We start from the raw sequence: 22,760 nt of genomic DNA on the forward strand, positions 1-22,760 counted from the left end.
GTTTTAATTACGTTTGTTGTTGTTGGGTTTTTTTCTTCTTTAAAAATAATTTGATCCCAAACGCATTTTTTTTATACAGACAGTTTGCTCCAGTGCTCAAAGCATAAAGTTCACACTGGGGGACATTTTAATCCTTCACCTTGCTTCTCACTGACGTTTCAGTCGGGAATCTACTAAGACTTTTTCCTCCCTCTCCTCCCCCACCCTCAATTTTTTTTTTCATATGTCATTTAGTCAAAGGTCGCCTGTCTTTCATAATCACACTGAGATTTGTTATTTTAAAAATCAACGGATCTTTACGCGCTGGGCTTAAATATGCATGTTTTTTCTTATTTTCATGTTCTCCCCTTTTCTCTCCATCTCTCGTCAGGCCTTTCTTCTCCTTTTATGGCCTGCACTTTTAATGGCAACATTTCTTGATTTCTCGCCCTGGACACCGAGGTCTCTGCTGTGCTGGCTCTTAACGCGTGGCCAACCTTCCTTCCGCGATGAGCGCGCAGGGCGGCCTAGGCCCGACCGCCCCGGGCGGAGGGGGCTGGGTGCCCGGGCCGGGCCGCCCCGCCCCGACCCCTAAGGCTCCAGCATCCATCACCGGGCTCCCTGGATCCCAGGTCCGGCCGCCCGGGCGGAGAGGCCCTCCCGGAGGTGCGCTGCCTCTTAGGGAGCACGGGGAAGCCGTGCGGCCTTTCCCCTGCGCTCTCGCACACGCCAGAAGCCCTCTGCGGGCACCGCCGGCGTCGGAAGCCTTCTGCGGCTCCTAGGAACCCACGCAGGCCTGCCTCTCCCCCTCTCCGCGCCCCCCCGCCCCCCCGCCAGCACCCGGGGCTCGCTCTGCTGGGGGCGAGGGGAGGGCGGGAGGGAATCCTTTCCCTCCAATGAAGCCCACACCACTTCTGAGGCCAATTTCCGCCGCGGACTGTCCGGGGAGAGTCAGGCGACCAACGTGTCCACGGACCGCAGAACTTGCCCCAGGCTCGGGGGTGGAAGTTGCACGTGCCAAGGGCCCCGAGGGGCGCGCGCCCGCCTCGCCGGCCCGCGGGGTGGGCTCCAGCCCTTTGGCGGCTGCTCCGGGGCGTCCGGGGACACTTACTCCGCTGTCCGCACGCCTTCCTCGTTGGCATCAGAGCCCGTCAAATCCCAACCCGCGCCCGGCAAAGCCCTCGCGCGGCGGGCTCGCGCGGCAGCCCCGGGGGGCCTGGCGGGGGCGGAGCGGCGGGGAAGCCGTCGGGCCCCTAGGGCAGGGCGGCCGGAGGTCCCGCTCCCCTCCTGCAGCGGCCCCGACGGAGAGAGGCGTCCCGGGGAGGCGGTGGCCCGGCCGGAGCGAGCTGCGCGCCCCGGAGGTCGCGGGGTCGGGGGTCCGACGCCCCGAGGGCGGGAGGGGGCCCGCGGAGGTCGGCCCAGGAGCTGCCTCCGGCGACGGCGCGGAGCTCTGCGCCCCGGGGTCCCAGGTGCAGGGGCTGGGAGAGGGCGCCTGCCCCGGGTGCAGAAAGCCAAGGGACACGACCCGAAGGTGAGGGCGTCCCGGGTGGACGGGGTGGAGGTGCTGTCCCCGCGCGCGGCCCCGGGCTGGGAAGCCAGGAAGGCGGAGGGCCTGCGGGCTCCGAGCAGCACTCGCGACGACGCATGACAACGCCCCCAGGCTCCTGGATCCTTCCACTCTTTTCCAGAGTCTAGAGCTAATAGAGCTGGATCTCCTGCAGCATCGCAGGGAGAGGAGGACTGCCCTGCTAAACTAGTGTGTTTGCTTTTTGTTGCTTTTCTGTTTTTGTTTTGTTTTGTTTTTTTGGAATAGAAATCGACTTTAAACGACCGGTGACCGGGCCGTGGGGGACAGAAAACGAAACGCCCAAGGAGCTGCCGCCGCCGCCTCCCTGCCCCCTCCCCGGGGCCGCGGGGCTCCGAGCGCGGAGTCTCGCTCCCGACCCGCTGCGTCTGCCGTCTTGGAGGCCGCGAGCAAGGAGGACCGGGCCCGCCCCATCGCTCGGCCCGGGGCCCCCCGGAGCGGCGAGGAGCCCCGCGCCCTCGACTCATCCCTACGGCCCCGCCGCCTGGAGCCCGGGTCACTGCCCGGGTCCCCCGACCGGAGACTAGCCGTCCGCTCCCGACAGCGCCACCGCGTGGGCTGCGACCGAACCCCGCGGCGTCCCGGAGCCTGCCCCTCGGCGTCGCCCGGTCGCGGGTGCAGGGAGCGGCGGGGGATGGGCAGGTGCGGGCCCGGCTCACCCCCGGACCACCCTACGCCAAAGCCCGCGGGGCGAGCAGGACCTCGGCGGCGGCCCGACCCCCCGGGAGGGGACCCATACCTGGCAGGTCCAGGCCGAAGCCCACGCGGCGGGCAGGGCCGCCCGCGCCGAAGTCCGCGCACCCGCCGCCGCGCGGAGGCGGCCCAGCTCCCGCCCTCCCGGGGCTCCCGCAGCTCCCGCGGCTCCCGCAGCGGTCGGCGCCCCTGGGCCAAGCGGGCGAGCGGCGGGAAAGCCGGCTGCGCGCCCCGCGGTGCCCCGGCCCGGGCGGCCCAGGCCCCTGTGGAGCGATGGGGAGCCCCGAGGGTGTCCTGGGCCGGCTCACGACCCCCCCGGACACCTTCCCGGCCCGTGACAGCTGGACCCCGGGGAGGGGTCGCTTCTCCCCCGCCCCGCGCGCCTCGGGCGCCCGCCGCCAAGCCCCGCGGAGCCGGGCATCACCTGGAGCTGGCCCGGCGCGACGTCACCCTCGCGAGCCCCCGTGTCGGGCTCAGGGGACCTCCGTGGGCCGGCCGGGGCTTCTCTTTAATAAATGCAACTGTTGACACGCGCACACGCACACACACACACTTGGGGACCATCCGCCGCGGACAGGGACAACGACCCAGAAAGGTGTGGATTCACCTGGTGCCCACCCAACTACAGAACTCCTAGCCCCACGCAGAACCGAGGCTCGGGCCTGAGCGCTCACGCCCGGCGGCCGCCGGTCACACCCCCGCAGGTCGCCGGCCTGGCGGTGGAGCAGGGCGCTCCCGCCGGGGCCCGGGGTGCCCGGCCGTGCCCGCGCGGAGCAGTTCTGGAGCCCATTGTCCGCCCGGCCTGCTCGCCCGCACCCCAGCCTGGGCCCGGACCTGCTGGCTTCTAAATTCTAATGCCCGTAGGCCGCGCGGGGCTGTCCCCAAGCGCGCCAGGCCCGGCACGCGTGCCAAGTGGCTCACCTCGGCTCGCTGCGCCTGCCTTTGCCCCCGGGGCCCGGGGCCTGCGCGCGCGAGGCGGCGGGTCGGGACGCGGACGCCGTCTGCTCACCTCCAGGAGCCGGCAGCGGGTGCCTGCGGCGTCGCTCGTCCAGCCCCGAGGCTGATTTAAATAACTAATAAGCTCAGAGAAATTTTACGAGGGGAACTTTTCCTTTTAGTATCAATAAAGCCTAGTAATTGGGTTCGTTGGTTACCTAAGCTCCAGTTTCCTAGTCTGTCTCTCCTTCTCTCTCTCTCTCTCTCTCTCATTCAGAAGCAACGTTAAAAAAAAAAAAAAAACGGCAACTGTGTGTGCGTTTGTGTGGAGTGTGCAAGTGTGAGTATGTGAAAGAAGTTGTTGGTTTCAAAAGTCCTTCTTAGCTGGAGAACAATGGTCATTGTCGATAGGTGGTGAAGAGTTTTGAAAGGTGAACTGCTGTTATTTCGGAAGAGAAAAATGTGGACAACGATTCAAGTCTCACAACACGAGTATAAAACGAGGGAGGGAGGTTTCTGAAGATTTCTTTCCCCTTTGGATGTGACAAAGACATTTGCAATGCTTCCCTAATAGTTTGCATTTTAATTAACTTTTACTACATTTTGACTTCAACTCCTGGATGGTAGTGTTATCTGTTTTTTTCAGTAAAGACTTCTCTACCATCATGCGCTCTAAATTTTTGCTTGAATGTTCTAATCTTTTTGAAAGCATGTTCTTAGTCATAAAGAATTTTTCCACCTGGGAACCATGCCTCAACTTAAAAATATAAAAGACCTTTCATGAATAATAACGGCAAATAGCCCATTCGTTTGTGTCCACGGAATTGTTGGCGCCTATACAAAATCTCAAAAATCTAAAGGCAATCTAAGCATGTTTCTCTCCAATCACATATATATATATGTATATATACATATATATATATATGTTTTCATTTTCTGTATGGAAGTAAAAAAATCTTTTAAAAGACTTTTTCAAAAAGCATTATGCTAAAATTTAACTGAACTTAAATTCCCCACCAGATACAACATAACTAGTGCCTGCCAACGTCAGCCTAACGAAATGAAGAGTATTTCTGAATCAGATTACTGTTGGGGTCAGAAGCTAGTCAATGAAAAGCAATGAGAATCCAAGTTTGCAAACCATGGAGGGTGGAGGAGGCAGCTCCCCAAGTTCCCAGCAACACACCCAAACCTGTGCTGTGCGCTCAGAGCTTCAGTGTTTACATATTATGGAGAGCTTCTCCTTTTCACTTTTAGTTAGAAAATCCACGAACTCCCCCTTAGTTCGTCGTCTTTTTTTAGGCTGTGAGACCCCGAGTCAGCTTGAGGGTTGCTTTGTGCCGAGTCCAGGAGGCCCAGAGTGACTGGAAGACAGACCCAGCCCTGGGCACGTTCGGGGCCCAGAAGAGCGTCTTGCGGGCCCTGCCCGGTGGCCACTGCCCCCAGCTCTCCCCGCACCCTCAGCCGGTGGCACCAGAGCCCCTGAGCTTCTTCCAGCTTCTGCAGATCGTGCCAGGGTGTCGGCACTTGGCTGAAGAGGGAGTGAACCTTGAGCTACGGTGTATACGCCCCGTTTCCCCGCTTCCCAAGAGGGTGACAGCCAACTTCCCTTCCCATCTGCTCCTGCTCTGGCCCGGGGCCCACCCATGCCCTCCAGTGTCGGCCCCGCCAGGCGCCCAGCGCCCCATGTCCTGGCTGCGCGCTAAGGGCACTCACCACGGCGGCCCTGGTCCCCCTCGCTGCCCAGGTTAAGGGAGGACGTGGCTCTTGGCGCTGTCCTCCGGGTGCCAGAAGTCGAGAAGAGTGGCAGAGAAAGATGGAAGGATTGGGAAGGAAAGGGCAGAGCTGAGCGGGGGTAACTCAGAGCCTCAGCCTCCCCAGACAACCTGGGGGCTCCCCTTCCCTCCCACCCTGGTCTGTGGGTCCCCACGGAGCTGCTCCAACAACCAGGTTCTCCTCTGGCTGTTAGGGTTCTCCCTCCCATCCCATACCTTCTGGTCGTTTAGAGTTTGGGTTTCGGTTAAGCTGTTTTCTACAGTCAGTCGGTCAGTCGTGGAAGCTCCACTTTTTTTCTTTGCCTCATTTACACTCCTTTCTTTATTTTTTTTTACACTCCTTTCTTTAAAGAGCATCCTCAAGCCTAGCTTATGCCAGCCCCTGTGCCATGTCCCAGGGCCCTATGTGCCAGAGGAGAAGTGATTTGTCTGTTTACAGCAGGTTTAATTAAGACGTGAACTCTTTGGGCACCAATCAATGCATTTGATTAGGAAAGTCAAATAGAATCACATCTTACACTTGTGGGGCCCCAGTTGGCCGCTCAGGCTGGAGATAGACACTGCTGTCATCTACTCCCGCCTCACTGGACCTGAATGGGTCTCTTCCACAAAGCCTGTCACCCTGCTTGTCCCCATGATCCCCAGTTGAGTCTTCCGTCCAGACCAAGGCCTTCCTGGTCGGGGCAAGAAAGACTGACTGCCCAGAGCACTCCTGATGCCCTTTAACTGAGGAGCCAGGGTCTGGACTTCTGTGGATCCCACTTCCAGGCTACCAAAGCACTCCCCAGCCCCAGGCCCCAGTCCTCCCCACCCTCTCCCCAAACCCGCAGAGAAAGCCTGGGAGGCAAGACTTTCCTTTACCCTGTCCTCTGTCCAGTATCCTACCCTCCCCCCAGCTCTCTGACCTAGGTGCTGGGCTGCTGCAGAAGCCTTTTCCTAATTTGTCATCATCAGAAACCTCGGACAATTGGAGTGTAAAACTGTAAGGGCTTCCAAAGATATGAGGGCTGCAGGCATTCAATAGAAGGGGTTGGAGGGGGGTGCTGAGAATCGGGGACAGGGACTTGGGACAGACGTCCCAAGTTGCTCTCCTGAGCTTTCCTCCCTCTGCAGCCTGACCGCCCTAACCTGAGCAGTGATTCACCCTTCCCTCCTCTCTCCTTCCTTGTACCCCCACCCGAACACCCCCCTCTCCGGAATATCCCGCCACATCATCAGCCCTCAAAAAGGAAAGGGGGCCAGAGTGTCAAAGGTCGCTCAGCCTCCTCCCCTCCTCTGACGTTGTCCAGCTACCCAGGGCTCAGGGGCCAGAGCCCTGGGTTGCTTGTGGTAGGACTCATGACGCCTGTATGGGGTGTGTGCGCCTCTTCTGCTGCTCTCCAGCGGCTAAGTCCAGCCCCCAGCAATGCTGGACCCCGCGTTCCTGCCACCCCTGCGGTTCTGACCCCCGGAAAGCTGCGGACCTGCCACTAACTTCATCATACCATCTATAATCGATCCCCCGGTTTTCAGTAGATTTGGGATCCTACAAGGGTAACCAGTAGATAGATAGGATTGGGGGGGCTTGAAACACTCTGAGCACGTCTGGGGGGACAGGGGGCGTCTCATAGGGGTTGTCCTGAGAGCTGCTGGGAGCAGTCGCCGAGGGTTCCAGGGTTCCAGGTGTCAACTTTGGCGGGCTGTATGCGCTAGGGCTCCCAGGGAAAACCCCCTCCTTGGCCTCCCGCAAGCCCCGCAGGAGGATTAGGTCCGAGGGTGGCCTTTTAGGGGCCTTTTTTAAAATTCTGCGTTTACTTCTGTAAAGGACTCCTCCCGGTTCTAGATGGGTACAGCAGCTGGCCTCAGAGTAGCCTCTGAGTCGCCCCTCCCCGCCCTGTGTCAGGCAGCCCCGGGTGACAGTCTGGCATCAGCTCTGGTGACGCCTCCTGGCAGGGCTTTGGGCCTCGGCGTCCAACTGAGGCCCAGGAACCCCCATGGTGCGTGCATCCTGCCTGGGGTGTTTGTGCGCGCGTGGGGGTGTTGGGAGAGCCGGGCGGCCGCGCCTTCCCGCTCGGGGCTCAGCGTGCACGCCGCGGATGAATCCTGAACCAGCTGCAGAGCAGAGGGGTCGAAGAAACAGGCATCTCCACCGAAGGGGCTGCAGGCAGCTCGGCTGACTGCCCCCCCCCCACCGCGAGGCGCGAGGTGGCCCGGGAGCCCCGCCAGGAGCCCCCGCCCCTCAGGCGGAGCTCGGGTCCTGGCAATCTCTGCACTTTGTCATCACGCCCCAGTATTTGACATTCGCAATTATCTGCAAATACCCTGATCGGTTTGTATATGAAACACTTTTTTTCCTGCCTTAAGGTTGGAATCTGGTAAGTTTCAGACAAGTGGTTGCGGGGGGGAGGGGACCCGGGGGACCGCGGGGGGGTGGGGGGACCGGCCCGGTGAACCCGGCTCGGCTAGGTGGGCGACGAGGAGGGACGGATCTGCGGGCCGCCCCCTCTTCCCCCGGCCCTAATCAGATGCAAGGCCACACGGAGCTCAGGAAGGGCCAAGGCCGCGCGACCCTCGGGTCCTCTTTGGAAAGGAGAGCCCCCTAATCCCCGTGGGAGAAAAGGTGAGAGGAGAGTGGAGATCCCACCGTGGCCAGGCCCAGGGGTTAATCATCTGGATAATCGGGAAAGGGCGCTGCCCGGCCTGGTCGCTGTCACCGAGAGTGTCAGTCACCAGCTCTCCACCCGCCGCAGAAATTACCTGCTCCAAGAGACATCCCACGGAGCCCTCCGCTCTGAGCTGTCCCCGCCCGCTGTCTGCGGGAAGTAAACCGCGCCCTCGTTCAAAAGAAGCGGATGCCCCTTTGACCCTCCTCCTCCCCCAGACGGTTCCCAAATCCAGAAGGGCAGTGCCAGCTCGGGATCGCTCCCAACTCCTACAGCGCAGCTCCAGCTTCCGGGCTACCTGCCTATTACACAGTCCGTCTACCAAAAGGAAAAAAGAAAAGTGGTGGTGGAGGAGGTAGGATAAAGGAGTGAAATTACGTGTCTGCTTTTTCTGCTGCTTTAGGAGCCTGATCCTGGCCCCTGGATCATCCGAAGGGCCTCGAGCCCACAAACTGGGAGGCCAGCGCTTCCCGGCGGGGGTGCGGTGCACACAGCCTGGGTGCTCCGGGGCTCCCCGTCTTGCTGGCCACCAAGCCCAGCTACTTTTGCTACGGGGACCCCAGTAACTTGAGAAACACCAAAACGTCCAGGGAAGCCTCCTCACCTCTCACTCAAGTTGCGGCTCTGCTGCAGACACTGGGCTAAGCTGCTGCTCACACATGATCACTCACATTTTCGGGGAAAGTGGGAGGAGGAGCAGGTTAGAGAAAGGTGAGTGGGTGGGGGATACTGCAACACCTTTAAGAAAAATCTGGGAGGAGGGGGGACTGGTTATAACTCCACCTTTGTAAGAGCCCAACTGCCAAAGCACTGGTATTTTTGGAATGGAACACAGAAGACAGAAGCAGGTCGGAAACGAATCCCTCCATCCCTCACCTCCCTCCCTCACCCTCCCAGCGCCCCCAGCCCAATTCGCCCCGACTGGGAACCCACGGGGTGCTGAACAGACGTCAGCTCTCTCGGCTCCTGCTCAGTCCCCGCGGGCAAGGAAGCGCCAGCGGCTCGAGAAGGTGGTTTCGGTCTCCCGTGGGTGCCCCTGACCCGCGGGGGCACCACACAGCCGAGGCAGCTGAGGTCGCAGCCGAAGTCACCTTCTCCCCGCACAGGTGGCAACCCCTGCGCCCAAGGCCCAAGGGAAGCAGCCTGCGACGCCCTCCTCTCCCTCCTTTCCCCGGACCCCTTGGGATTCGGTCTGAGATGAGGCCGGCGCAGGACACACACAGGGGCCCCTAGATTAGGCCCGGCTGTGGATGCGAAGACTGGGCCCAGGGGCCTCAGGCTGCACCACGCCTGTGGGTGTCCGCCTGGGTCAGGGGTGGGTCAGGACCTCAGAGGAGCAAGGGTCTGGGGTGACCCCCACTGCACCTCGTGCTACCTCCAGGACGGCCCTTGGCCTGTGGAGAAGGCAAAGCAGGGATGCTCCGAGACCGGTCAAACCTTCACCACTGCATAGTCCTCCCCCCCCCCCCCGTCGTGTCCTTATTATCTTTGTTAGATGGGTGTACGACTGCTCTCTTCCAACAGCTTAGTCTACGTAAAAACGCCCCGAGGGTTGGACGAGACTTTGCAGATTTGGCCTCCTGGGGGACCGCTCTTAGCTCTTGGGTGGTCGGCTCCCAACGCACTCTCCGCCCACAAGCACCGGGGACAGAGCCCACCTGGGCAGGACTGGTGGCTGTTAGGGCCCAGGAGGGTCCCCGTCGCCCCAACCCCGCGCGCTCGAGCTCCGGGCGGCGCGCACCCCGAAACCAGCGGGCGTCCCTGTGCACGTGCAAGCATCCTCCCACTTCGACCCCAATTCGCCCCGCGTCCGTCAGCCCAAACGGCTTTGCCTTCGGGTCTCTCCTGGGACCCAAGGCCCCGGGCCCCAAGTCCCGGAGACGCGGGCCGGAGGCTGGAGCACTCCTCTGCTCACCTTGACTTGAGACACTCGAAGGCCCCAGTTTAACTACCGGTTGTATGGGGGCCGCTGGGGGCACAGTGGCTGCGCCCTGCAGAGGCGCTCGCTCCCGGGGTCCGGGTCTCCAAGGGCATCTGGAGTCGGGCTACACCTACACCGTCCTGACTACCTGCAGCGCGCAGGTCCCAGGCGGGGAAAGGGCGCCGCGTAACCGGACGCCCGGTTACCTCTCCCGGGATCGGCCCTGACTTTGTTGGTAACTTAAGAAGCGCCCCTGAACTCGGGGAACACCTCCCTGCACAGTCCCCCACCCCCTTCCTTCCCGGGCCTCGAATCTCACCATCCTGCCCCCCATCCCCCCCCCCCGCCCCGCCCGTTAGAGACGCGCGGCGGGCGCTCGGTGGCGGAGCCGCCGTTGCAGATGTTTATTCGCAGCTAATTGCTTTTGCAGGAAAATGCTCCTTCCCGGGGCGGAGCGCTTCCGCAGCGCGCTGATCCCACCCGCGAAGCCCGGAAGGAACCGGCGGCGCAGCGGCCCAGGCCCGGCCCCAGCAGTGCTCCGGACTCCCGGTAGGGGGAGCCTCCCCGGGCGCCGGGCCAGCCCGGGTCCCGGCCTCCCGGCTCGGCCTCGCAACCCGCGCGGCCGCCTCTCCACCTGCCGGTGGGGGAGCGCTGCCAGCGGGGAAGGGAGCCCCGCGCCGAGCCTGCCCCCATCCCCGGCTGCTGCACCGCAGAGAAGACAGACACGACCGAAGTGCATCCTTGAGGTCCAAATATAGGTAGGGAAATTTGTAGGTGAGCTCACCTACATAGCCAACGGGACGAAAAAAATAGCACTTTCGGTGGCTAAGAACTGCTCTTGGTTCCACACATTTTGAGCCTCATTTTAAGAATTCTAAGTGATCTAATTAATACCTTCTCATTGCGTCTCCAAGTTGCCCAAGCAGCTGATTTAGCTGGCCCCAGGACCAAGCAGCAGCTCAGAAGAGACCTGCTGGCCCTCCTGCAGTAACCTCATCCACGGATTCTCTCCCTTCTGATTCCTTATGCTTTAGGAACGGTTCAGAAGCTTTCATTTTAGGATATGACCAATGTTCAGAGGACAACCCAAATTCAGGGTGAAGGGGAAAGAAGTCAGCCACACTGTGAACCCACAGATCACTCTACTGTGCCCCGTGTGGCCGAACACCTGAGCTCGAGGGGCCAGAGAATTCCTGGAGGATACCCCGCAGATAAAACCTGCAAGCTCCCCTTCTGCAAAAAGCCATCCTTCCCGCAGGAATCCACAGCGCAGAAGAGCTCTCATAAGGCCAAGTCATCAAGAGCTCTTCAGAGAGAATTGCATAAGCAAAGAATTTCACACTTGGAAGGAAACTTAAAGACCACTTAGTCTAATGGTTGTGGTTTACTGGTGAGGAGCTTGAGCTCAGTAGACGGGAGGCAGATTCACACTCCAGGTGAGAAAATCCCTGAATGCAGAGTTGAGACTCTGACTCTCCTCTTTTGACCCTCAGTCCAGGACTGTTTGGACCGCAGGACACCAGAAATGCATTTTACTGTTGTTGCTATCCCGGTAATTACGAATATATTTCCACATAGTTTAGAGTGCTTAGTAAGACATACTTCTTTCATAATATTGCAACAATAGCAAAATCTGCAAGGTCTGTGTGAAAAGAATATTACAGTTGGTTCAAGGGACGCTGAATTTTGGAAGTGAAATTGCATATAGCATTGAAGCATTTGGGGGAGAGACTAAACAAAAGTGGTTGTATTGTTTTATCCCAATTTAAGAACGTGCAATATATGCAAATATATGAATAAATGAACAAAACAGTACAAAAAACCCAGGATCGTTGGTATTATAAAGCATTCTTTATTTTTTAAAGGCATTCTTCTAAGTTGTGTGGTTTTTCTCCAAAAATCAGAGCTATTTTAGTGCATATAAGCATTTGTTTATAGGGTTTTTTTTTTTGTTTATAGGTTTTTAAAGTATTGAATTCTCATGCCATTTTTAAGGACCAAAGACAAATAATATATACATTTCTAAAATCAGATTAATCTAATTTCTAAATAGTCGAGTTAGCCACAGTGGGGGGAATTTTTTTGAATAAAATATTATAGGACAAACCTATAAGAAAACACTCCACTGTGTGTCTAATAAACCCTGAGGTATAAATGATATTCTATCATTTTCTCCACAACTACTTTATTTTTTGATAAGGTCAACACAAAAATTGTCATTTACAAGGACACTCCATTATTCCTTTTTTGTACCTGGTTCAAAAGGGCAAAGACATACATTATCAAATGGAAATGTCTCAGTCTCTTTCCGTAACTAATGTCTGATCTTTAGCAAATGGCGCTGTGATGTCATTGAAATGGGTATTGGACAAGGTACCAATTGATTTATTGATTTCCCTTCTTCAAAGTCCACTGGGAATTGGGGAGAAGGAAAAACATAGGTTGGCTGAAATGTGCATTACTTATACTATCATACACACACGAAAATTTATTTGGTTGATAAAATTGACAATTGAGAAGCACTGCTTACAGAAATTCATAAAGGAATGACGTGGAGGCCACGCAGTTGATGAACCTGCTTCTCCCCCATCCTGTCACTGTATTTGCCCGTCCGATTTCAACCTTATAGAAGTCAAAAAAGACCAAGTTTTCAGCTAGCCTATACACAACAATGGGAGCAGGAGGAAAAAAAGGAGGCTGGGGCGGGGCAGGAAACAGAATAGGCACATTTGCTTCCAAAGGCAAGCCCATAAATCCTGCTCCAGGGCCCTGACAGCTTGGCAGTGTTCCTGAAGACTGGCACTTGATGCGGATTCTCACCAGGCGTCTCGGTGAGCTGTGGGCTGGAGTGACCTCCCACCCGGGAGCGGCCTTCCTGCGGCCTACACCTGTGACAGAGCCTACAGCCAACCCAGGACGATAAAGAGAATAAGGCTGCTCTGAGTGTCTTTCGTTTCTTAGGAGAGGATTTCAAAGCCAGGCTCCTTTCAGCCTTAATCACTGAATAGATTTTTGAGGAGAAAGACTTTTACTCTGAGTCCTGTTAAAAAAGCCAATGCAATCGCCTGGAGAAACTCTACATTGTAACATCTGCCTAGGAATTACCACACACAACAGTATCTACAGCAAAGCTGAAAATAAATGGATAAAAACAAACCTCAGACTTCCTCTCCCCTGGCATTCCCTATGGGTGAGCTGCATTGAGTAACACCGAAGATTTACAATGCATCCTAAACACGGCTGCATATTAGCTACTTTGTCTTTCCTGTTCCTTCCCCCTGCTTTAAGAAAAATGGAACATCTTTGCCTTCCAGAGCTTTCTCTTCCTTTAGCTCAATCCTATGGGTTTAGCACCACCATCTAGGAAATCCCTGCTGGTTAAGGTGAGTTGACTTTGGTTTGTGCCCATGGGAGTAGGAGGAAGGATAGGGTGGAGCGAGTTTCTCTTGCTCACCACTCCAGAAGAGGGGTGTGCTTCAAGCTCTCTACTCATGCCCCCCCCCCCCCCGCCCAAGCTGGATCCTCGGAGAAGGCTGGTGTCAAGGAGATGTTGGGTGTGGGAGTATGGTGGAGAGAAAAGTAGAACCATGACGACTTTTAAGGAGGTTAAGCCAGTGTGTGCTGGGACCTGGTGCAGAAAATGCTTTTAAAAATAAATACATAAATGTATTTAAACAATAGTATTCATCTTCTTGCAGTCGTAAGTTTAATAACCATAAAAAATTCTTAAAAATCTGTAAATTTGGGGGAAGGGAGGTGAAGTAGTGTGCTTCAGAGCTTTAAGCCTACATGGTAAGTCAATTCTGCCTTTGTCACTTACTAGCAGTGAAACCTGGAGGAGGTTAACTCACCTTTCTGAACTTCATTTTCCCTATCTGTCAAATGGGCATAATAGCAACAGCCATTCCATAAAACTGAGGAGTAAATGAAATACTACATGTAAGTTGCTTAAGACAGTTCCTGCAACAACTGAAAAACTTGAAAAATGTTCACTATATTATGTTAGAATTGCTGATCCAGGGATCCCTGGGTGGCGCAGTGGTTTAGCGCCGGTCTTTGGCCCAGGGCGTGATCCTGGAGACCCGGGATCGAATCCCACGTCGGGCTCCCGGTGCATGGAGCCTGCTTCTCCCTCTGCCTGTGTCTCTGCCTCTCTCTCTCTCTCTCTGTGACTGTCATAAATAAAAAAAAAATTAAAAAAAAAGAATTGCTGATCCAATTGGCTCTCTCAATTCATATTGCAGATCACTGAATGGGAACGAGGAGTTGAAGCTTGGATCACATTATTCTCCTAGATCCATTTCTTAAGACAAAATAACTCAGGGTGGGCACCTGGGTGCTCAGTGGTTGAGCGTCTGCCTTAGGGTCAGGTCATGATCCCGGGGTCCTGGGATCGAGTCCCACATTGGGCTCCTCACAGGGAGCCTGCTTCTCCCTCTGCCGTGTCTCTGCCTCTCTCTGTGTCTCTCATGAGTAAGTAAATAAAATCTTAAAAGAAAAAAAAGATAACACAGGGAACCTTATATTACTTCATAACCAATGAAATTTTTTTTCTGAATTTTAGTAAGCATTTCTCGAGAACATTTTCATCAGCACTCTGTCCATCCCTACAGCAGAGGCTCCTGATCTGGGCAAGGGGGGCAGAGATTATGAAGACTATCTTGCCCAGAGGTCATTCCCAAGTCTTCCATACAGGGCTATGCTCAGGCAGGTGGAACTTTTCATCATACTGTCCCTGAGGTGTGACATTATGTTGGCTCAGGGTACAGGAAAAGAGACTCAGAGACCATGTCCTCTGGTCTTTGTTTGCTGCTGCAGGGACACACGGTGTCCTACCAAATGGAGAGAACCCTTTAGCCTGACTCTGAGAAACATCTCTCTCACCCCTCTGCACTGAATTTGCCCAGGGACCCATATTGTTTTATTTGGTGATGACCAAGGAAATATTGCCATTTCCTTGTTACAATCATTTTATGAAAGACAATGGTTCTACCTTGCTAGGTTGGTCAGTGTTCTCCATCCAGTGTACACGTACCTATGCTGTACTCTTTGCGGTCAGATTTCTATCTGAACTATGTTCTCTTAGCTACAGTGAGAGCATGAGAAGCCCCAGAAGGGGGCAGTGAAAAAGCAGAGCATTCTGGAACAGTAATGCCAACCCATTCTCTTCATTTACCTGCAAGACCAAATGTGAAAACAGGGGAATTACACTTCAAGCCTCAAAGCAACTGCTTCTCCAGCTTTAGCAAAAGCAGAGCAGATGGTACGTGTTACTGTCAAAGACCCACTTTCTCCTTCTTGTGGCTTTGTGTCTCTTTTTTTTTTTTTTGAGGGTTTCTCGAAGTCCACACACTGAGCCAAATTCACTTTATCTAGGCAGGCTCCTTCTACACCTGGCCTACTACTGCCTTTGATTTAAGATGTAGTTATTCAAATGTAGAGTCATGAGGCCCAGGAAGAGAATGTCAGAAGGAAAACCCCCAAGATGCTGTTCTGATTCTCTCTTTTGATCCCGTGTTTTATCCCTTATGAGCTCAGCCTCGTTATTTACATCAGTTTGAAACATTCATACAATAAAATTTCAATGACCTTCCAGACCGTGTTCACTCCCACAAATCAAACATAAACTGACAGCTTTTTACCAATCAGTTCTCTACTGCAGCTTAAGGGAGGATGCCACCAACACTCTGGTAACCCTCCTCCCAAGACAAAAACCCTCAGGCTCTTTGGATTGGGTTGGGTTATTATAAACTATAGCTGACCTATGGAGCCTGAAGTATTAACTTTCTCTTCCCCTCCCCTCTTGCAAACAGCCATTTGTTTTTATGTTTTCTGTACACAGCATCAGCCCTGGGAAAGGGAGAATAGGAAAGAAGGTTGAATATGGCTAATAGCCACCAAACTGGATTGGTTGAAGGGCTCAGGCTTCTGTGCACATCATAAACCCCCAAACACAGATCACTGAACCATTTCAATTCAACAAATACACTGACAAGCTACTAGTTCATACATTCTTTTGCTCAGCTATCTTTCTATTTCAAGGATTAATGAAAACAATTATAATAATAGCCAGAGATGTTACTAGGCACCTTACATGGGCTATCTCATTTAACTCAGAGATATGCACTATTATCATCCACATTTCATTTCCAAAAGTGAGTTCAAAGGTTATTGGCACAAGATCACATTGCTAATTAAGAGTAGGGTTTGACTAGTAGATCTGAGCTACTCAGACTTCTCATCTGGTTCTATCATCTACTTAACATTAAGGGAAGATGCCACCAACACTCCACATAGATGGTGGAGACAAGGGTAAGCAATCAGATTTTATAGCCAAATATACAATGACACAAGTTCATATGTTAGAGTGACAACTACAGAGGCATAGCCTATTTAGATAGCCAGGCTTAGAGAAGAAGTGATGACTACTTCAGACCATATTTATGGCCTGCTTCTTAGAGAAAGGGGTACCTCTGATGCTAAGGAATTAGGGCAAAGCAACAGAGTTGTCCACAGTGGTGGGGGGGAGCAAATTGGTATAGACAATGAGGTACAAAATCTACTAAGGACATAAGATGGTCTCCCCAGGGTAGTAGTCAGAACAGCCAACAAGAGTCCCATGGAAAGTGATTGGCAAATCAGGGCAAAGGTAGTGTTTTCTAAGGTTACACAGTCAGCATGTTACTGATACCCCAGATCCCCTCATTAGATTTCTGTTCCTTTGTATCATGATTACCTTCCCTATGAAATCCTTCTTCAAATATTGTGTAGGAAGGGTAGCACTATGGTCTGACACATGTTAAATCATTCAGCTAAGATATGAATAAAGTTCTCAAAAATATATCAATGGATTATGTATTATATGTTTAGAACTACGCCAGATGGTATGAGGAAAGCAAAGAATTTGTAAGAGTACCCTTGTGCTCCAAGAACTTGGAATTCATTTAAGAGACAAGATTCACTCAGGTAAAAGAGTTGGCAACAACTAAAAGGGAATCATAAGGAGTGAGGTATGGACAAAATAAAATGTCACAGAAATGATAGATAAGTTTAAAAATTAAAGTAGTCCAGTAAGGTGACACGTTAACTAAATCTGGAAAGATCGCTAAGACTTAAGTGGGCTGGGGGCACAGGGTGTGACAGTAGCAGAAGCTGGCTACCATAAGGAAGCTATAACAGCTTCCATAGGAGAATCAAAGGAAATTATGTTTGGTAGCTAAAGTAGGACAATTTTTGGAGGTCTCATACATTACCCCAAAGGAAAGAGACTTGGTGAAGAAGAAATGAGAGCCACAGCACTCCCAATTGCCCCTTCACCTTCTGAGACATTGGAAACTGACTCTATCTTTTCATTATTATAAAAATCATACATATTTATTGTGTACATATTTAAAAGTAAATGTAAAAAACTACAGCTCAACCCAACAACAACAGAAAAGAAAGGGGAAAAAAAAAGAAATATAAAACGATCATCATAATTTCACTTGGTAAATTCTGAGGTAAAAGAAGGCTCACAATGAAGAGGATTTTGGAGAATTATCATGACAACAATATGCAGGATGGCTCTGAGGAACAAAAGATGTATGGCAAGGAGACAAATTAGAAGGGTAGCAGAATAACAAGCCTGTCATAGAATCTTGAGGGCCAAGTCCAGAGCAGTAGTAGTAGGAATGGGGAGAAAAGACTGAATCTGAGAAGCTTTCCAGAGGAGCCCCAGATCCCAGGGCATCATCACTGGAGTCTTTGCCTGGATTTTTCCCATCTCAATCATTTCCTTCCAGAGCCTGTATTACCTAGCATCTCACAAAATGGTCTGATCCTAGTTAGGTGGTCCCAAAGGCCAAGAGAGTGCTAACATTCTAGAAATTAATATCCGCTTGAGAAGACACTGGAAACTATTTCCCAGCTTTTCAGAAATTATTTTATGAATTCAGACTCTTGGACTGACCTCCTGAGGCCTTCTTCAGATTGAGCAGGTGTAGAGGGCTCCAGGTGAGCCATGTGCTAGATGGGCATCTCCTTTGGAGAAGGAAATATAACCTCCAAACAGTCAAAGCAACATCTATATTTCATAATGCAGCACACCACTTCCTTGTTTGTTTTCTCTTTCTCTCCAATAGCAATCACTTTCTCAGTTGCTTCCATGGTTTTCCAGTAATTTTCTGGCTCTGCTTTACATCTGGCATCCTTTATCACTCTTTCTATAACCACCAGCAACTGCCTTACCTCTAAATTACTTTTTAAAAAATATTTTATTTATTTATTTGACGAAGGGCACAAGCAGGGGGAAGGGCAGGCAGCGGGAGAAGGAGAAGCAGCCTCCCCACGGAGCAGAGAGCCCGATGCAGGACTCCATCCCAGGACCTCAGCATCATAACCAGGGCCAAAGGCAGATGCTCAACCGAATGAGCCACCCATGCATCCCTCTAAATGACTTTTGAATCACAAACCAAGAACCAAACTCTTTTGACAGTAGAGACTTTTCTAGGGTCTTCTGTGAAAAGTGAGATGGATAAATTTTCAGAAATATTAGAGCTTATATTAATAACTTCTTTAGATAGTAAAGAGCTTGTGGCAAACCTCAGGTTTTCATCTAATATCATTCAATTTCCTCTGTCACATGCCTGGTCAGCTAAAGCCTACGTTTCCCAGCTCCCCTTGGTGCTAGTGTGACCATGTGACTGACTCTTGACCAGTTAAAGGAAAGATGTGATGGGGGCTACTCTTGGGGTCTTTTTTTTTTTTTAAGATTTTATTTATTCATGAGAGACACAGAGAGAGAGGCAGAGACACAGGTGGAGGGAGAAGCAGGCTCCACGCAGGGAGCCTGATGTGGGCCTCGATCCCAGGACTCCAGAATCACACCCTGGACCGAAGGCAGGTGCTAAACCGCTGAGCCACCCAGGGATCCCTACTCTTGGTCTTAATTTAGAAAGGATCTGGTATGTACCTTCTGGTCCCATTTGTCTGCCTGAGAAAATATAAAAACTGGAGAAGTCACTTGGAAGCCAGATATGAGATCGCACATTGAGGATAGCAGACTGTCCTGCTGGTCCTGCATTGCCTACCTCTGGTCTGTTACATAAAAGAAAAACAAGCTCCTATCTTGCTTAAGCCACTCTACTCAGGAGTCATTCTGTTATATTAGCCAGCCTGGAGCCCAGCTAGAGCTATCCTATCTCATTGGTAAGGAAATTGCAAAGTCAAAACTCCCTTAAGACCATTCATACAATCTTCCATGAGGATATCACAACAGAATGGAAAAATATGGAATGGCACAGGCATGAATGCAAAAAGTCTGAGGAGGATTGGGGGAGGGTTCATAGAATAAAGAATGAATTCTGGCTGGAAGGTCAGAAAAGCTGAATTCTAATAATCACATCAGTTTTCATTTATTGAATGTTCACGGGATGTTTCTAATGAGCAGACACTATGCGAATGCTCACACTTATTATCTGACTTAATACCCTTGAGATAGATACATTTTTATCCAACGAGGAAACTGAGATCAGATAAGTTAAATAACTTGCCTGAAGTCACAGAACAAATCGTTAGAGCCCAGATTTGAAGCCAAACCTCATTCCATTACCTGTATTCCTGACCGTGTCTTTAGCTCTTATATGAGGCCACTACTAGCTATGTGACATTTGACAAAGAATTTTCCATCTCTGGATCTCACTTTCCTTAATTATAAAACAGAGGCATTGACTATCGGTTGAGCCTCCTTGAATTCCATCACTCTGTTAAATGATTATGGCTCGAAGTTTGGCTGTGCAATGATTTGCTGGGATCTAGGTAAGTGACAGAAACTAGGTTTCCAGTATGTACCATGTCCGCGATCATGGCCATCTGTTAATATATCACCAAAGCGTGGTCAAGTCCAACAAAATAAGTTGTGGTACTGACCCCAGAGATCATGGCTACTATTGCCCCCCAGCCCGCTTGTTCCCTCCCTTCTCGGCCTCACATTTGGCTTCCATCTCACAACTAACAGCCTTAACACAGACACATGGTGGAAACTGAGGCCTTGTCCTAGATCTTCTAACATTTTCAAATGACGCCATACCCACCACGTGTATCTTGGCTTTCGTTCACATCATCATGGTCATCACTCTACTGCTAGGAAAGCTCTTGCTTCCTTGGCGTTCCCCCTCTTCCACTGGCCAACCTCTGCAAGGGGGTGTGTTCTGGCCCCAGTGCACCACCCTGAAGCAGTGGGCTCTCAGCGCCCTCCCCTGGGTCTGTCTGCAGCTCGGAAGGTCTCTGCGTGGTGGCTACTGCCATGGAGGTCGCCTGAGTAAATTAAGCTGCGGGACTAACTTCAGATGCATTCCTGCCGAGTGGAAGGCAGCGCTCCAATTTTTCTCCTTCCCTGGATGCCCAAATGGCAGGCTTCCAAATCTTGACATCTGGGCCCATATATTATTTTCCTGATCTTTAAGGGGGCAGAGTTGTTTGGATTCAGGAAGCTGTGAGCCACTCATGCTCTGGCCCACTTGGGTGACCCCTCTGTATACCAGGAGAAGCCACCAAAGACTGGGAGCCATGGTGGCCAATTAGATTGTTCATGATCCATCCCTAATTCTGTCATTTAACAGCTTTCAAATGCTGGTCAAGGCAACTTTTTTTTTTTTTTTGGTTTCTTAGCTGTAACATATGGATGAAAATCTATACATGCTTCGCCTGCCTCACAAGATGTTGTGACAATAAAAAGTGATAATTTGCTGAAAAGGACATTGAAAACTGTAAACTACTATGCAAAATCCAGTTATTCCTGCTTTGAGATCAATGCCTATGCAGTGATCTGCAAAGTCCATTTAGAAAAACAATAAAGCAAATTCCTACAAATAAAATGTATTATCTGAAATTTTAAAATCAACCAGATTGATAGAATTCTTAGACTTCCCAAGCCTGAGAGGGACATCGAGCTTGTCTCAAACATGGTCAGTAACCTAACATGTACATTCTGCGTGTACAGCCTGGTTTTGGAAGATGCAGTTATCACCCCAGAAGCTAACCCCAAGCCAAATCTCATCAGAGCTATAGAGATCTGCACTTGGTCCCTACTCCATTCCTCTACCATGGGAGTCAACAGGAGGGAATTTAATCAACTGACTCAAAGTACCTGGGATGGGAAGAGAGGGTGAGGATTCCTGGGTGCTTAGCCAGGTTGCCACACAGATACACTGTCCTTACTACTCCCCCTGCATTGAGGTTACCCTTTTCTTCTGGTGACATTGCTGCCTTTGTAGTCTCCTTCCTTTGGCCCCTCTGCCCATGTATTGGAATACAGCACCCTGCAGGGTGGGGTCTGTCCTCCTAACCACTAGAGTAGTGCTGTCCAAGATAGCAAGACAGTGCCATCTATGTAATTAAATTTTTTCCAGTAGCCATCTTAAAAAATACAGAGAAATAGGTATAATAATTTTAATAATAGATTTTATTTATCCCAATAGATCCAAAATGTTTTCATTTCCACATGTAATCAATATAAAAATTTCCTAATGACATCTGTCTTATGTATTTTTTTTCATGATAAGTCTTTGAATACCAGGGAGTATTTTATATTTATGGCCCTTCTCAATTTGGACTGGCCAAATTCCAAGGGCTCAAGAGCCACATGTGGCTGGTAGTATCGGATTAGAGAGCGTAGCACTAAAGTGTATCACCCAGTGCCATTTCATTTCCTATATCCTCAAAGCCAAGTTTCTAAGGCTCACAAGTATACCAATAAATAACCTGATGGAAACTATCTGTGGCTCAATGGTAATAAGAGGAAATTAGAAGCGTCCAGCCTCTCTACTCTTCCTTTTCCTTTAATAACCACCACATCTCTCTCTATCTCTCTCTCTCTCACACACACACACATACACACATACACACCCTTATACACACGCTTGAACCAGGAGGTTCCTTCCTCTCTTCCTAGTAACTTAGGCATTTGAATGAGAACAGTGGCTTAACCTAAAAGCATGTTGCTAAGGTGAGAATTTCAGGTCAGTTGTGGAGAGAGAGTAGCAGATGTGCTGGGGTTATGGGGCGTCCTCGCAGGTTACCTCAAAACAAAAGGCGTGGGTGGCTACCTGCCTCATTTTGAGTAGTGCCAGGCCTATCCAGTGCAGCGGCCAAGACAAGGGATAACTGGGGGGTTCTGATGATTTAAGGACAGCAGAGTTCGTGAATGTAATCACCTCCAGTGTTTCTTGGCTCTCAATTTAATTCAACAAGCATGTGTTGAGTACTTACCAAGGATCCTGCTAGACAGCGAAAACTCTGAAAATAGGACCATCTCTTCCTCATCTCCGTATGGCCAATGTCTCAACTGGTGAGTTTATAAAATTTCAGCCAAAAGCAAAAGACATTTGATGTTTTCATTTTCCTGTGCAGCTTTATTTCAGATAAGTAAACATTTGGGAGGCTTTCTTAAACACTCAACTCCACTGGTGGAGCTTCATGCCTACCTAGAGCTTTCTTGAGCGTGTGTGGATAGGAACTCCAGGGTGAAGACCACAATTCAGTCTTTGTTGTCTGACAAAGGAGGGAACTAAGGTCGCCAGGCCTTGAATAATCTATCAAGAAATTTTTATAATCGGGTACTTGTCATGGGGCAGAGGGTGTGGAGTAGTTGGACGATTGCTACAATTTCAACAGAGCTTAGTCCCCTTCATCTTTAAAGAGCCCACACAGAACCCCACACTGGCTGTGGGGAAGAAGGAGTCAGAGGAAAGGAAGATCCAGCAGTCCTTGGGCAGACGAATCTGTGGGGTTTACGACCCAAGTGGCAGGATAAGATGTCTGTGCTCTTAGAAAAGCATCTCAAGCCTTCAGTCCCTGCAAGTTGCCAAACTTTACAGATCATTTTATAAACTACAAAATTACCAGCTTAAAAACAGTATAAAATAGCCAGGCCAATCCATAAAGCATCCCACGCAGTACTTTGTAGCTTGTTACAGAGGAACCTGAACCAAAAAGCTCCTTGGCCTGGGACATCTTCCAGGGAATCACAAAATGGAACTTTTTTGGAAAACAGAAATGTCTTGTCATCTCATCTGTGGTTCATGTGAACAGAGCTCCATCAGGAAAGGATTGTGCACAAAAGTTCATGTGTAAGTCCCCTTTTGGCAACCTGAATACATTTTCCCATGCATCCCATAGAAATGTTGCTGTTGATTAGAGCCTCAGCCTATCCCAAAAGGACTGTTTGACTCACAGTGCTGCTGAAATAAGAT

The 22,760-nt window shown here is 51.3% G+C and overlaps 1 protein-coding gene across 1 annotated transcript; it reads left to right on the forward strand.

Moving 5' to 3' along the window:
* The first annotated feature begins 875 nt into the window (after positions 1-875).
* LOC129522681 (basic proline-rich protein-like) lies at positions 876-9,530 on the forward strand. Its single transcript, XM_055344976.1, has 10 exons — positions 876-1,510; positions 1,835-2,743; positions 2,886-3,048; positions 3,122-3,316; positions 4,496-4,940; positions 7,312-7,322; positions 7,414-7,769; positions 7,829-7,965; positions 8,508-8,629; positions 9,135-9,530. Exons 1-10 carry the CDS (start codon positions 876-878, stop codon positions 9,528-9,530), a joined length of 3,369 nt encoding a protein of 1,122 aa, XP_055200951.1.
* Positions 9,531-22,760: the final 13,230 nt, after the last annotated feature.

This window comes from Nyctereutes procyonoides, unplaced genomic scaffold, assembly GCF_905146905.1.
Source record: "Nyctereutes procyonoides isolate TBG_1078 unplaced genomic scaffold, NYPRO_anot_genome, whole genome shotgun sequence".
Classification (NCBI taxonomy): Eukaryota; Metazoa; Chordata; class Mammalia; order Carnivora; family Canidae; genus Nyctereutes; species Nyctereutes procyonoides.

What these genes read in the sequence shown, in the direction of transcription:
- LOC129522681 (XM_055344976.1), top strand. Translation starts at nt 876, where the DNA reads ATGAAGCCCACACCACTTCTGAGGCCAATTTCCGCCGCGGACTGTCCG. An exon ending in CCAAGGGACACGACCCGAAG is followed by an intron (nt 1,511 to 1,834) that starts GTGAGGGCGTCC and finishes CGTGGGGGACAG; the next exon opens with AAAACGAAACGCCCAAGGAG. An exon ending in GTCGGGCTCAGGGGACCTCC is followed by an intron (nt 2,744 to 2,885) that starts GTGGGCCGGCCG and finishes ACCCAACTACAG; the next exon opens with AACTCCTAGCCCCACGCAGA.